Source organism: Anguilla rostrata, chromosome 11, assembly GCF_018555375.3.
Source record: "Anguilla rostrata isolate EN2019 chromosome 11, ASM1855537v3, whole genome shotgun sequence".
NCBI lineage: Eukaryota > Metazoa > Chordata > Actinopteri > Anguilliformes > Anguillidae > Anguilla > Anguilla rostrata.
In genome coordinates, this window is record NC_057943.1 from 21,777,283 (window position 1) to 21,789,587 (window position 12,305).

Sequence of the window (12,305 nt, forward strand, 5' to 3'; positions counted from 1 at the left end):
GTGAAATGCTAGTGGGAACTCAAGTAGGGTTTCCAGATGGTTTTGGACCCAAATGTTTATGTTGAATTTTCTAATTTGTACTGGACTGGTTTGTGACTTTGTGACCCCGAATAATTGATAGAAATTTGGCTGCTAGATTGTAATGAAATTTTTCCTTCCCTTTATATTCATAGCCCCCCATTTTAGGGGAACAAAAGTAATGGGACAAAGTCTGAGATAAATGTGTTTTTTCTTAGCAATTGAAAGTATTATTTTCCACTATTATTGAGCTCACTAGTGTGTTCTTGCTTCCTAACCATGTATCAAACAATTAACATTGAAACAATGTTTTGGCTATGTCACTGATTGATTTATTATGATTTTTCAGCCTCATGGCCTGCTTTACTGGCATTGACACATATTTGGATGTCATGTTGAGAGATAGCAACAGATTGCAAGTTCTGCATCTCGAATCATCTCTAGACCTTTTATTAGCTTTCTTGTGCATGAACTAATGATGTAAAGACACAAAGCTGACAAAGAAACAGCTGAGCAGCCAATTCTCCCATTATTTTCTCCACTTAAATGGGGGACTGTGTATAAATACAGCTGTACTTCCTACACAGATCACCCAATAAGGGTGTAAATACCCTCAAATTAAAGATGACAGTCTGCATTTTAACCATTGTTTTATTTCAAATCCAATATGATGGAGTAGAGTCAAAAAAGTCTCACTGTCCCAATACTTTTGAATTTAACTGTTTGTTACAGATTATAATTCATGAGATGATTGAACAACATAATCTTTACTCCCTACTGAACCAGGGGAATTTTCTATATTACATATGTGCTAAAACAGTGACTCACTGTTGTTGGAAATCCAATTACAAGCAGTGAATTTAAAGAGCATGGACAGTTTAAAAAGACATCAAACCTATTTTAGCTGAATTTTCAGAAGACTGGAGCAGAACTGGCTTTGTTTACTGTGATTCTATTATTCTTCCAATCAGTTAAATGCATGTTATTGTATTTTATCACCTGGAATGCATTAGCCATTATTCACCTTTGTACCCAAAACACAATTTATTGTAGAATCTGGGGCCTGTATCACAAAGAAAGATTAGTGACATAGCTGGATAACTGCTATGAGAATAACCTCTTTTTACTTCAGTTTATGTTCCAGATTTGGGAGGGTTCCTGGTTTTGCTCAGTGCTTATTATTATTATTATGATTATTATTATTAGCATAATTATGAATAATAATAATAATCATCACCATCATGATTCTATTTGCATATTGAAAATGTACTTAACATTGATCTATGTACACTTCTAATTTTGACACATGAGGGCGCTATTGTAGTTTTATTGTACGTACGCTCTATTTTGCGTTTGAGATGACGTATAGTATGGAATACTTACTGTAAAACAACATTCTTGTTTAAATCTTGTCATTATTGGAACTTCCACTTGATATCATTATGGACGTCTGGTGTATTTGTAACCGGTTAGTTCCGTTAGATAACAGTTAAAATCTAAGCGAAAACACATAGTATAAATATACACTGTTAGTTTGGAATAACATAATTATTCATATATGATTTTTTGCATAATTTTCGGAAGTGAGAAGAGAAAACACTACCTTTATTGTCACTATCCTTGGCTTGCTGTCCTTTCTCTTAAATCATTTGGGGCAGAGCAGACAAATGTATGTTTAATCACAATTTTAAGGAATAACAATTTCACGCACACACACACGACACGCACACACACAGAAGCATTGGTGCACTGACACGTTCCTGCTAATTATTTACATCCAACAAGGTTTTTGAAGGTTTGGCTCTTGGTGTGTTTGCACATGAAGTATAATGCAAGTCATTTTGATTTTTCATGCGATTTTACTTGTTCTCTCCATTTTAACAATGAATTCTGGAAATAAATTTGTTTGTCAAAACAAACAAAAACCAAAGCAACAATCACATAAGCAAACAAGCAACATGCCTAAATAGAATACTCTGTTCCTGACGTCACTTTTTGCAATAGAGAAGCACGACGACCCTGAGCAGCCATTTTTAGATATTCTTAAATGAACATAACGAAAAGAATGATATCGGTGATAAAGACATTATGTGAGATTTAAATATTTTTTTGGCTGAGGTGAATACAGTTGTTTTCATATTGCAGACTACAAATCCCATGATGCACAATAGTGGGCGTTCTGATAGAGAATCAGCAGAGCACTCACGGTACTAGGAGGTTGCATTCATATTTTCGTCTCTTGTCGGGAAGAGAACTTCTCGTTGGGTTCGGGTGTGGCGACGGCTTAACAGAAATAAATCAAAACAAGAAGGCAGGAAATTAGCACCATAGGCTACATATCAGCTGAGCAGGTTGGCAGCTCCGAATAGAAAGAGCTGGAGGAAAGATACTACTGGAAAACATTTTTACCTGTAAGAGTGGCAGGCAGGCGGACCACATTTTATGCTCTTTGGTATCTGATTTTACCACTAAGCGCTGCCCTGCAGCTGGAACACGCACTCCAGTCGTTCGACACACTTCCTAGTTATCTCATTGCGCGCTCGTAAGAAACTGATCGGGGAACTTTTCTTAGTCTGGATGTGACTTCAATATAAGTTATTACCTGTCAGCTTGTGTTTAATTTGTCAAAGGTTATTTTTTATTTATTTTTTTGGATGCCTGGAAAATTTATTTTATCACCTTTTCATTGAGAGTGTTCGGTGAGTTTCTGAGAAGGGTCGATCGATGGGGCAGTAGCCTACATCGCTGCCACAGAAATAGGAGAACTGAAAATATTGAAAACGACGTGGGAAATTCTGAACGGATTTTTTCGTCTTTACAGTCGCGTGGCACTGTGAAACTGGAAAACCGTATTTTTTGTTTTCCTTTCTTTGAATAAGCTTAAGTTGCATACGCACGCTTGAAAGAAGACCAATTGGCAGACGAGCGCTGCTGTTGCACCTGGAACATCTCAGAAACAATCAATCTAGTGTATACGTCCCAGTTTCCAACCATTTCCTCAAGATAAGTCGTAAGACCGCGCGTGGTCTTGGAACCATGGGGTGTACTGTAAGTGCTGAAGATAAGGCGGCCGCCGAGAGATCAAAAATGATTGATAAAAATCTTCGAGAAGACGGAGAGAAAGCTGCAAGAGAGGTTAAGCTGCTGCTATTGGGTACGGATTATTGTTTAAAATTTTATTGCTTCCAAAAATATCTGGTTGAGATGAATACATTACAGGCTTGAACCATGTATGCTTCTTGGCTATTCAGAGTTGAACCTAGGCTGTCATTCTTTCCGTCTACGATTATGGCCACATTATGCTTTTGACATGCCTGCTGTGTGAACATGGTCCAAGACGCGGTTTTGTGCTTTGGTCTGCATGTATATATATACTCGAGCTGGGTTTTGTATTTAAGACTGGGCGTCATGGTCATTTCAATGCTCCTATTGACAAGTCAAGAAAAGCACTGCTGAAGATATGTGACAGCATTCCAGGATGATGTTGAGTGAATCCAGCATGCGAGAATATTTCTAAAAAAAAACCTATAAGAGCGAGCACCTGGACGGACACAGTGGAAATTACTTAGCGTGCTAGTGCAATGTTTGTTTTGCACGCAGTCAAGAGCAAGTGCTCGCCAAGAGAAATAATTAACCAATTAAATTTAATCATCCACGAAGAGAAGCCCACATTCTCTTAATGTAATATAAAGTTATTTCCAATGAATCGCACTGCTGAAGATTTGATATTTTTTATATTTGGTGAGCTTTTACAAATAATAATAATAATAATAATAATAATAATAATAATATATTTATAATGCCCATAAGTGTGATCTATCATTTATTATTTTCAATATGGAATCGTCCTGCCGGGTTATACACAACAGGACTTTCTGTGTTTATTTAACCAATTCATCAAACCAAGCGATTTTTTATAAGATAAAAGGTTCAGTGATGCTGACATAAAGCTACATGTCTGTATACCTGTGGCGCCTTGCCATAATTAATTTAAAGAGCAATGAAGGTAATGGATGGTGTATGTTTCTGACCCCATCCCCCTCTTCATTGCTGCTGATTAATGGTCACATTGCACATATTCAGCAGTTTTACTTTGTTATCCGAACCTTTTAAAGTAATGCACCACTGTCTATCTGTTTCCATGGTTGACTAATGAATGGGCATTACTGTATAGCTGCAGACATTGGACGCAAGTGTTTCTGTCTTGCTTTGTTGGTCATCCATGTCATGGTTTCTTAAGCTCATTTGTGACAAAAAATGAAAGGGTTGAACTAGAAGATGCTATGTTTAAAAAAAAAAAAAAAATTCTAGATAAAATATATAAGATAGACATCTATGGGCTCAATATGTAACGTAGCTAAAAGTAACCAATTTCTGGCCACGATGGAGAGGAATTTTATTAAATTAGTTTCTGTTTTGGGACCTGTTTGAACTCAGTTTGTATGATTAGTTTGCTAGTTAGTTATACAAGTTAGTTGCAGTCCAGTTCCAAAGCTGCTACCCCTCAGCATTGTTGATAGCTTGTACCAGCACATCCACCACAGGTACCGGCTTCAAGATGTGATTTGTAACTGAGGCAGATGATTTGAAGAGTCCAGCTAGAACCCAAACATCAGTTTGGTGACAAAGAGGCTCTTTAGAATAAATTCAGGTAATGGGCCAAACTGGGAGGAACTTTAAGTTTGGACTTCTCACATCGCTTATTAAGGGAAGCAGTAAGTATGAATTCTGCTATGATTATCGTCACCTTCTCTTCATTTTGAATGTGCACAGTTGTGATTAAAGTAAGTTCATTTTTTCCTCTTTTGTGGTGATCCAGGTTTGAGTTAGCTAGACCTACAGAGGGTCTGTGGGAAACCCTTTCATCTTTGCCTCACCTTAGAGCCATTAATGGTGTGTCTGTGCACATTTGATTTTCTGGCAAATGGCGATCGGAGTGCTTGCTGAACAAAATTAGAGTCTTTGTTTTCTTTGTAGAAGGCCGTGTGTTGGGCAGTGTGGGTTCTCTTCCCATCCTACAAGCCTTTAGGTCACCCCTCACTGGCCCCTGCACATAAACACTGCGCTTTTTGTTTGTTTTCATAACAGTTCACCAAACGAGGCCTGTCAAACCATACTAATGAAGGTTAGGAGTGTAAATTCTAATGTCCCAATATCAGACAATAACACAGTATGACTGAATTTTCTTGAGCAAAATTGTGCTCTGAAGATGATTGGTTTAGCACATGGTTCTTTGAATGCCGAAGTTCACCGTTGAGTTTCCTGTTGAAGAAGCATCGCAGCAGAGATCAGAAACAATGGCAAAAGGCACGGAGAGTAAGATTTCAGAATAACTGGAAAGGAGAGTATTAATGATTCCAAATAGAGTACAGCCTAAGCATTTAATCAGAAGATGAAAATGCACCATAGCTCCTCTGCTCTCTGTGAGGAAAGAGCATAGCATGGCTCCTATGTTGATGTTATTAACATCCATAGCATAGCCATACGGTTGGATGTGAAGTTGGAGTAGTCATCATTCTGTAGTCATGAGGGTAATTTTTGCATATCCCAGGTGGTACTGTGCTGTGGAACTTTTGACAGCGGTCAGCTTGTTTAGCTGTATTTGTTGTGCCAACGTCTAACAGCACAAACTGGTTATTTATGACGTTACATGAAGGTAAGATGGAACTTAAAGTTGCCCTGTATAAGTTCATCTGCTAAACCAGCAGGGATGGGTTGTGAATTTGGTGTGTCTGCTCCTTGTCCACAGTGGATGAAATGCATTCTTACAAAAAGTCTTGCAGGGATATAGTTGAATGAAAAATGGACCAGGATGAACTAAGACAAATACTGTTCCCTTGGAAGAAAGGGCTCTATCCTGATTTGTTGTAATACATACAAACAAAGATATTCATTAATGTTGTCTATGGGCAGTAATGTGAAAACCTACAGCCATGGCTTACTGGTAAACGGGACTCATAAATGTCAGAGATGAAATTGCTGCTGTTAATTACAAATGAATTACAGTTTTGTGTGTCTGCACCTTGTATGCGTCATGGCAATATACCAATAATGAATAACTAAAGCAGTGTCCTGGTTTAGATGTGTGTTTAGTAGTTTTGAGTCACAGTCTAGGGAGGATTCATTACACTGGCACAAGGCATAGATTTGGTCTACCACAAGGTACATTTTGTCTGTTGCAAACAGCAAAGTGCGGAATTTGGTGCCCCCTTGTAAAAGTTAAAATCCTTAGCTCTGGTTTTTAGACAAAAAATAAAATAAAAAAACTTAAATCTGATGCACCAGATGGCAGAAGTGGTAAGAGAGGGAGTTGGGTTACACGTCTCTCTTTTTGCTGGTAGTTATTGGTATTGGGTGCCAGTACATTAAAAAGTTGAACCTAGCTAGATTTTTCATCTGGCCTAAAATTGGAGAGGGTGAAAACATTGTTGATGGGTAAATTGCAGCCTTGCTTGTACTTCTTCCTATAACTGAACAGATGTGAACTTTAGTCTGTGTAAGCATGGCAGGCTGTGAAGAATGGGTGTGAGATTGCCTGAAAAGTGTGACATCTCGCCTCTTAGAATCCATTGAGAGTTAGGCTAATGCCTGATGTTGTGGAAGCCAGGAGTTGAGAGCAGGCGTGGACCTCTTGTAGGCTTCAGAAGCCAGGGAAGAGATCTTGTCAGTGGCACATTTTATTAACATGGATTTTTCCCCCCTACTGTTGGTATGGTCTGAGGAAGATGACAATGTCGCACTGGATTTAAATGACAGGTTTTTACAAATGTAGCCACGGTGACTTCATTCTTTCTTTAGGTTCAGTGCAGTGCCTTTTAAGGAGGATCTGTCGAAGCCCAACATCTGCTTTAGTTTATTTAAAGTTTTTTGAAACAGAAGGAAAATAGTGGTTATTTTGGTTTAAATGTTAGCAGACAAAAGCTCCCCTTCAACGTCTCATTTAGCATTCTGGGCTTTAACCCACACATAAGCCTTCCTGCAACTCGATCCTCAGCAGATTCCATTGCTCAGTGGGTTTATTTTTTCTTTTCTGTGATTTTTCTAACCTCCCATTTTCAGTTCAGCATCCAAATGGAAATTTCCTCTGGCAACTTCCTCTGGCCCTGACAATGCATGAGGGAGAGAGAGAGAAGGATGGAGAAGAGTGAAGAGAGGGAGAGTAGAGAGAATGATTTTGATGTGAACTTTTCCCATCACTTCTTTTCTTGGTTGAAAAACACATACACGGACCAATGAAATTCCTGTCCGGTGAATATCATCACGCCAGCCAGTATGTACCAGATGTTCTGACAGAACATTAGCTGTAGCCCAGCTGGGGTTAAGGGGGGGAGAGTAGCACATTGTCACTACAGCTGGTTTGTACTTAGTAGGCTCTCACTTCTACCACCTGTTTTACATGTAAATGTTATTCTATCACAGTGTAAGGTTACCTATGCAAACATGTCACAGGTAAACATTGCCTATGCAAACATTCCAGGGAAATTGCCCATGAACTGATGCTACCAATGCCCACAGAAACAAAGGATCTAATGTGACAGGAACTGTATTCCTATAGAAATGTGCAGCAGTGTAGCATGATGGTATAACTGGGGTTGCCACTTTGAGGTTGGAGGTTCAATTTCCAGGTGCAGCCATTGCTGTTGTAATCCTTGGTACTTGCCCGAATTGCTTCAGTAAATATTCAGCTATGTGTCCATGGAATGTATTTAGAAAGGAGGTAGGCTGTGTATGTAGCTCTAGATAAGGGCATGTGCTAATTGCCTAAAAATGTAATTAAAATTCATTCTGCAAATATTGTTCTATCTGTTAGCATCTGCATACTGTGTGGAATAGTATGCAGGTGGAAATGAAAGACATTCAGAGTAAGTATAAGATAATGGGCACAATAAGGGGATGTCTTCATTGTAATTCTGAATCATCTTTATCAATGAGAAATGTGGGCCATTTATTAAAGAGGCTTATTTCAGAGTAGACTTATATCAAGTGCTTCTGCTAAAGGTTTGTTTAATTATTTGAATACATTAACAAACAGTTCAGATTAACATTATTTAATTTTTTGATGAACATCCTGTCACACAATTCCACTTAACTTTGAAGTTCAGCATTATCAGAAATAACCAATTTTCTTCCATGGAAGTACTAGTTTAGGACGCGGTAGCGGAGTAGGTTCTTAAGCGATTGCCTAATTCAAAAAGTCTGCAACAAGACCTTCAAATGCTCATTGTTGATGTATGCCCAAGCATGCTATGCATTATGTGATATTAGAACCTGCTACTTGGACTACTTTGCTTCTCTGATTGTATTACCATACTGTTTACATTTCTTTTTTGGTTTAGGTCCAACTTGTGCTAGGAATTATGCTACATTGAGTTGTACTCAAATTTGCATCTGCTATTTATACTTTAAGAAGGTTGCTAATTAGGTCATATAGGCCTCCTTTGTTCACCGAATGCCTGCACTGGTCTAGATGGTAAAAATCATATTTTAATTTTTTAAAGTTTTAGGTTAACTCTCTAACAAGCAAGGAATTTAGGGGCGAAGCCAAGAGGTGCAGGTTATAGCCCTGCTCATGACACATCTACAGTAGTAGAGCCAGTGGGAAAGCAATCCAAACTGTCTGGCTCCACATAAGCTCCGCTTTGGAAAAGCAGCACTTTTTTGTTTCAGTTCATTACACAGCAGAATAGTTTACTAGCAGCTTTGGTGAAGAAGTTTTGATTATCACTTTAGAAGGAAAGCATGTTCTGACCATGGGGCCTGTCTGAGCTGAATTGGCCAATACCTCTGAGAGTTTTACTGCTTGTGGCCAGTGTGAAAACCTTGCTTTGAGTGGCGGTCGTTTGCACTTAATTCCAGCCCAGCATTTCCTGGTCTGCCAAGGACGAGAAAAAAGAATGACAGAGTGAGGGAGCACAAGGTTTCATTCTGTGGAACCTGTGTGTGACCCAATGACCCCGTGCCTTAAAATGTTATGTGGCTTGCCGATGATGTCACTCATGACCTCACAATAAAGGACCTCTGTCCTCAGTTTCCTTTCCCCCCAGAATGGGAAAGCAAGATGAATTTAGTCCGTTTGCAGAGCCAGGACACAGGAGACAGGACAACACTTCTACATCATGAAACCTATGCACTTGTTGTACGTCGCTCTGGATAAGAGCGTCTGCTAAATGCCTATAATGTAATGTAATGTAATGTTTTACCTGCAGATGGATTTTCTTAAGGCAAAGTAAAGCTAATCACATCTTCATACCAGGAGGGAACTTCAGTGTCATTAAAACAGGAACTGCCCAAACCAGAGTTCCTGAATTCAAGCTTTTTCCATGCGTCAAAAGGCAAATATTACTAAATGAACTGTAAATAAGTGACTCGTGTCATTTCTCAGAAAGTACTGCCTCATTTACACTGGCCTTGTGCTCTCCAGGAAGGTCTATGACTTTTTTTGTGGAATGCTCCATTTGGAACTGAATTGCCGTCCTATCCCCCTGAGCAAGGTCTCTGTGACCTCATAGCCTCTACATAGGGTTGCATCCAAAAAAAGAAAAAAAAAAACAAAACTGCAGAGCAAAGTCCATCAGGCTATTTCGAGCATTGGCCTTGTTGTTCCATTGTGTGACCTGCCTCTGCAGTTGATGAAATCAAGGACCTGTCACCGATAGGCAGTGTATTTGTATTATATGGTTATGTGTGCAGTAAAGCTGTACAGCTTCAGACAGGGCTAGTACAAATCTCTTCTGTTCTGATCTCCTCCCTGTGACCTCTCATGAGAACTCGGTGTGGAACACAGGAACATAGTCACTGTTTATGGTGTGTGGGCGGCGGTGGTGGAGAGCATATTCAGGCAGAAGGGAAAGTCACGTTTCAGTCTGTGTAATCGAATGGCCAAAACCTAGAGGAACAGTAGATTTTGATGTAAACTCAATTTCTTATTTGCTGTAAGTCTCTGCAGCTGTGGAGCAATGGCGTGTCTTTGCAAGGGTGTTGAGTTGCTTGCTGGGCAAATGTTATTTTTTTTAAGAGGGCTGTACAGGCAGACCTTGTATGCCTGCTGGACTGGGACCATTTATCACAGTTGGACCCTGAACAGATGCGAGGATTGTGGGCTTGAGATGATTCGTTTGACGGGGAGGATTCTCTCCCTGAATTCAAATGAGGACGCTAGTGGTTTTGCTTTTTCTTATGAGTGCACATTTGTACAAACTGCAGGGGGCCATCATCCAGAGCCTTTTTTTTCACCGAACCTACTTGTGGCCTACCTTTTCTCTGTTATATCCATCATGCGGTATTCATGTAAATTCCCGGCTTTGTAGGACAACTAAACAGAATGATGACAACTGCGATGACGGTGTTTGTGTTGCCTGTGTATCTGGACATTAGAAGCTCCGTCTCGTAGCAGCAGGAGATCACAGCTCTGATTGTGAGGGACAGCGTGCCTGTCAAACAAATCAGTAATCTGAGGATTATTGCCGGTGTGTTGACTATGCTGATGTCTCCGCATGACTTGGAGGCAGGCTCCGCTTTGATTGATCCTTCTGCCCATCCACCACTGCCACAACATTGCCCCATACTGACAGCAAGATAGGAATCAGCCGAGACATGATAAGAATTGAAATACTGCGCTTCCTTCCCAGTCTTCAGTGTTCAGGGAAGCTGACAGCTATTCCAAAATGAATGTCTTTTGTAATCCGTGTGACAAAAGAGCTGTGTTAGGCGTTCTGAGAAATCCATCTGAAAGCGAGAATTATGGGACAAAAGTGTCGGTCTGAGCCATAAATTCACTACTTGTGAGGACAAATTAAATAAAGAACATGTACAGGTATCTGTACTATGGAGTACAGTGAACCTAGGAAGTTGTCATATTATTTATTTTTCCATTTCTTTTGCTTATTTGATTTGACGTGGAATGAACCCTTTCCTCTTTAGTACAAGGCAACATACAGTACTGTGCAAAAGTCTTATGCACCTGTAAAACAAATTCTGTACAGTTAAGATGCTTTCAAAAATAATGAAATGAAAGGTTATAAATATCGAAAAAATAATATAAAGAGCAGTAAATAGTTAAAACTAAAAACTAAATAAAATCAATGTTTGGTGTGACCACCCTTCGCCTTTAAAACTACATCAATTCTCTTAGGTACACTGTCCGTCAGTTTTATAAGAAAATCGGCTGGTAGGTTGTTCCAAGAATTTTAGAGAACTTGCCCCAGTTCTTCTGCAGATTTTGGCTGTTTCGCTTGCTTCTCGCTCTCCAGATAATCTCAGGGACCCTTGATCTGAAAGTTTTTATCTGAAAAGTAATCTATTACTTAAAATATTAGTTTATTTATACAAAATATTATAAAAATTTTTAAAAAAAATATAAAAATGTATCTGTAAAATTTCTTTTTTTGGAAAATTCATGTTTGGAAATCTCAAATTTGCTCTTTTCTACTGACAAACTAATGCAGAAAACAAAAAATAAACATCTAAGACCAAATATATACTATGTATTATATTTAAAAATCTAGGGTGCCTAAAAGTTTTGCACAGTACTGTATGTACACAGTATGTGACTGTGTTTTGATTTCTTGTTTAGTTTCCTTGAAGCTGTACTTCATAATGCCATAATAAGCTCAAAATAATGGCTTTATCTCCATACTAGAAGAACATTCTTTAAGTATCACTACCAGCTTATAATAACTAATCAATGATCATAATACCATTAAATGTCTCCTGTTCTTATGGTCACTATGACCTGGTTTAATATTTAGGTATTGTTATGAAAGTGCTTGTGGTACAATATGCATTGCATGTCAAATAATGTATAAAAATGCTACTCCACTTCAAGTGTACTGATACCCCAGAAATACTGAAATAGTAATTATAATTAATCGAAATTTGTGTATAGTATTTTTCATGCTAAAACTATCACAATCCAAAGTGCTGTGCAATGCAGTGAAATGTATAAAAACATTTGAGTTTAGCCACAATAAATGTGTACCCACGAACAAAAGAACAACGTGTGCACTTTAGTAATAGTATTTGCTGCTATTGAAGCATAAGTATGTCATCTTTTATTTAGCCAGGGTTCCCAGCTGAGAAATAGTTTTTCTGCTCTTAATGCATCACTAACCTCATCCACTGTATTTGAGCTGTGCTTGTGTATTGTTTTTAGCTCAACAAATTCAAGACCCTGTCCCCTCCCACTAGACCATAAATCCTGTCCAAAAACCAGTTGTGGGCAGGATTTAATTTTAGGAACTGAAATAATTATGCTGGGTGCTTGTGTTCCAGATGGCAGAAACAGTCCT

The 12,305-nt window shown here is 38.7% G+C and overlaps 1 protein-coding gene across 1 annotated transcript in view; it reads left to right on the forward strand.

Moving 5' to 3' along the window:
* The first annotated feature begins 2,213 nt into the window (after positions 1 to 2,213).
* The window catches only part of LOC135234293 (guanine nucleotide-binding protein G(i) subunit alpha-2), an 82,068-nt gene continuing 71,976 nt past the window's right edge, over positions 2,214 to 12,305 (forward strand). The window contains exon 1 of the mRNA XM_064298749.1: positions 2,214 to 3,172. Coding sequence (XP_064154819.1) covers positions 3,055 to 3,172 — 118 coding nt within the window. The 5' untranslated portion in view covers positions 2,214 to 3,054. The remainder of the gene's footprint in view (positions 3,173 to 12,305) is intronic.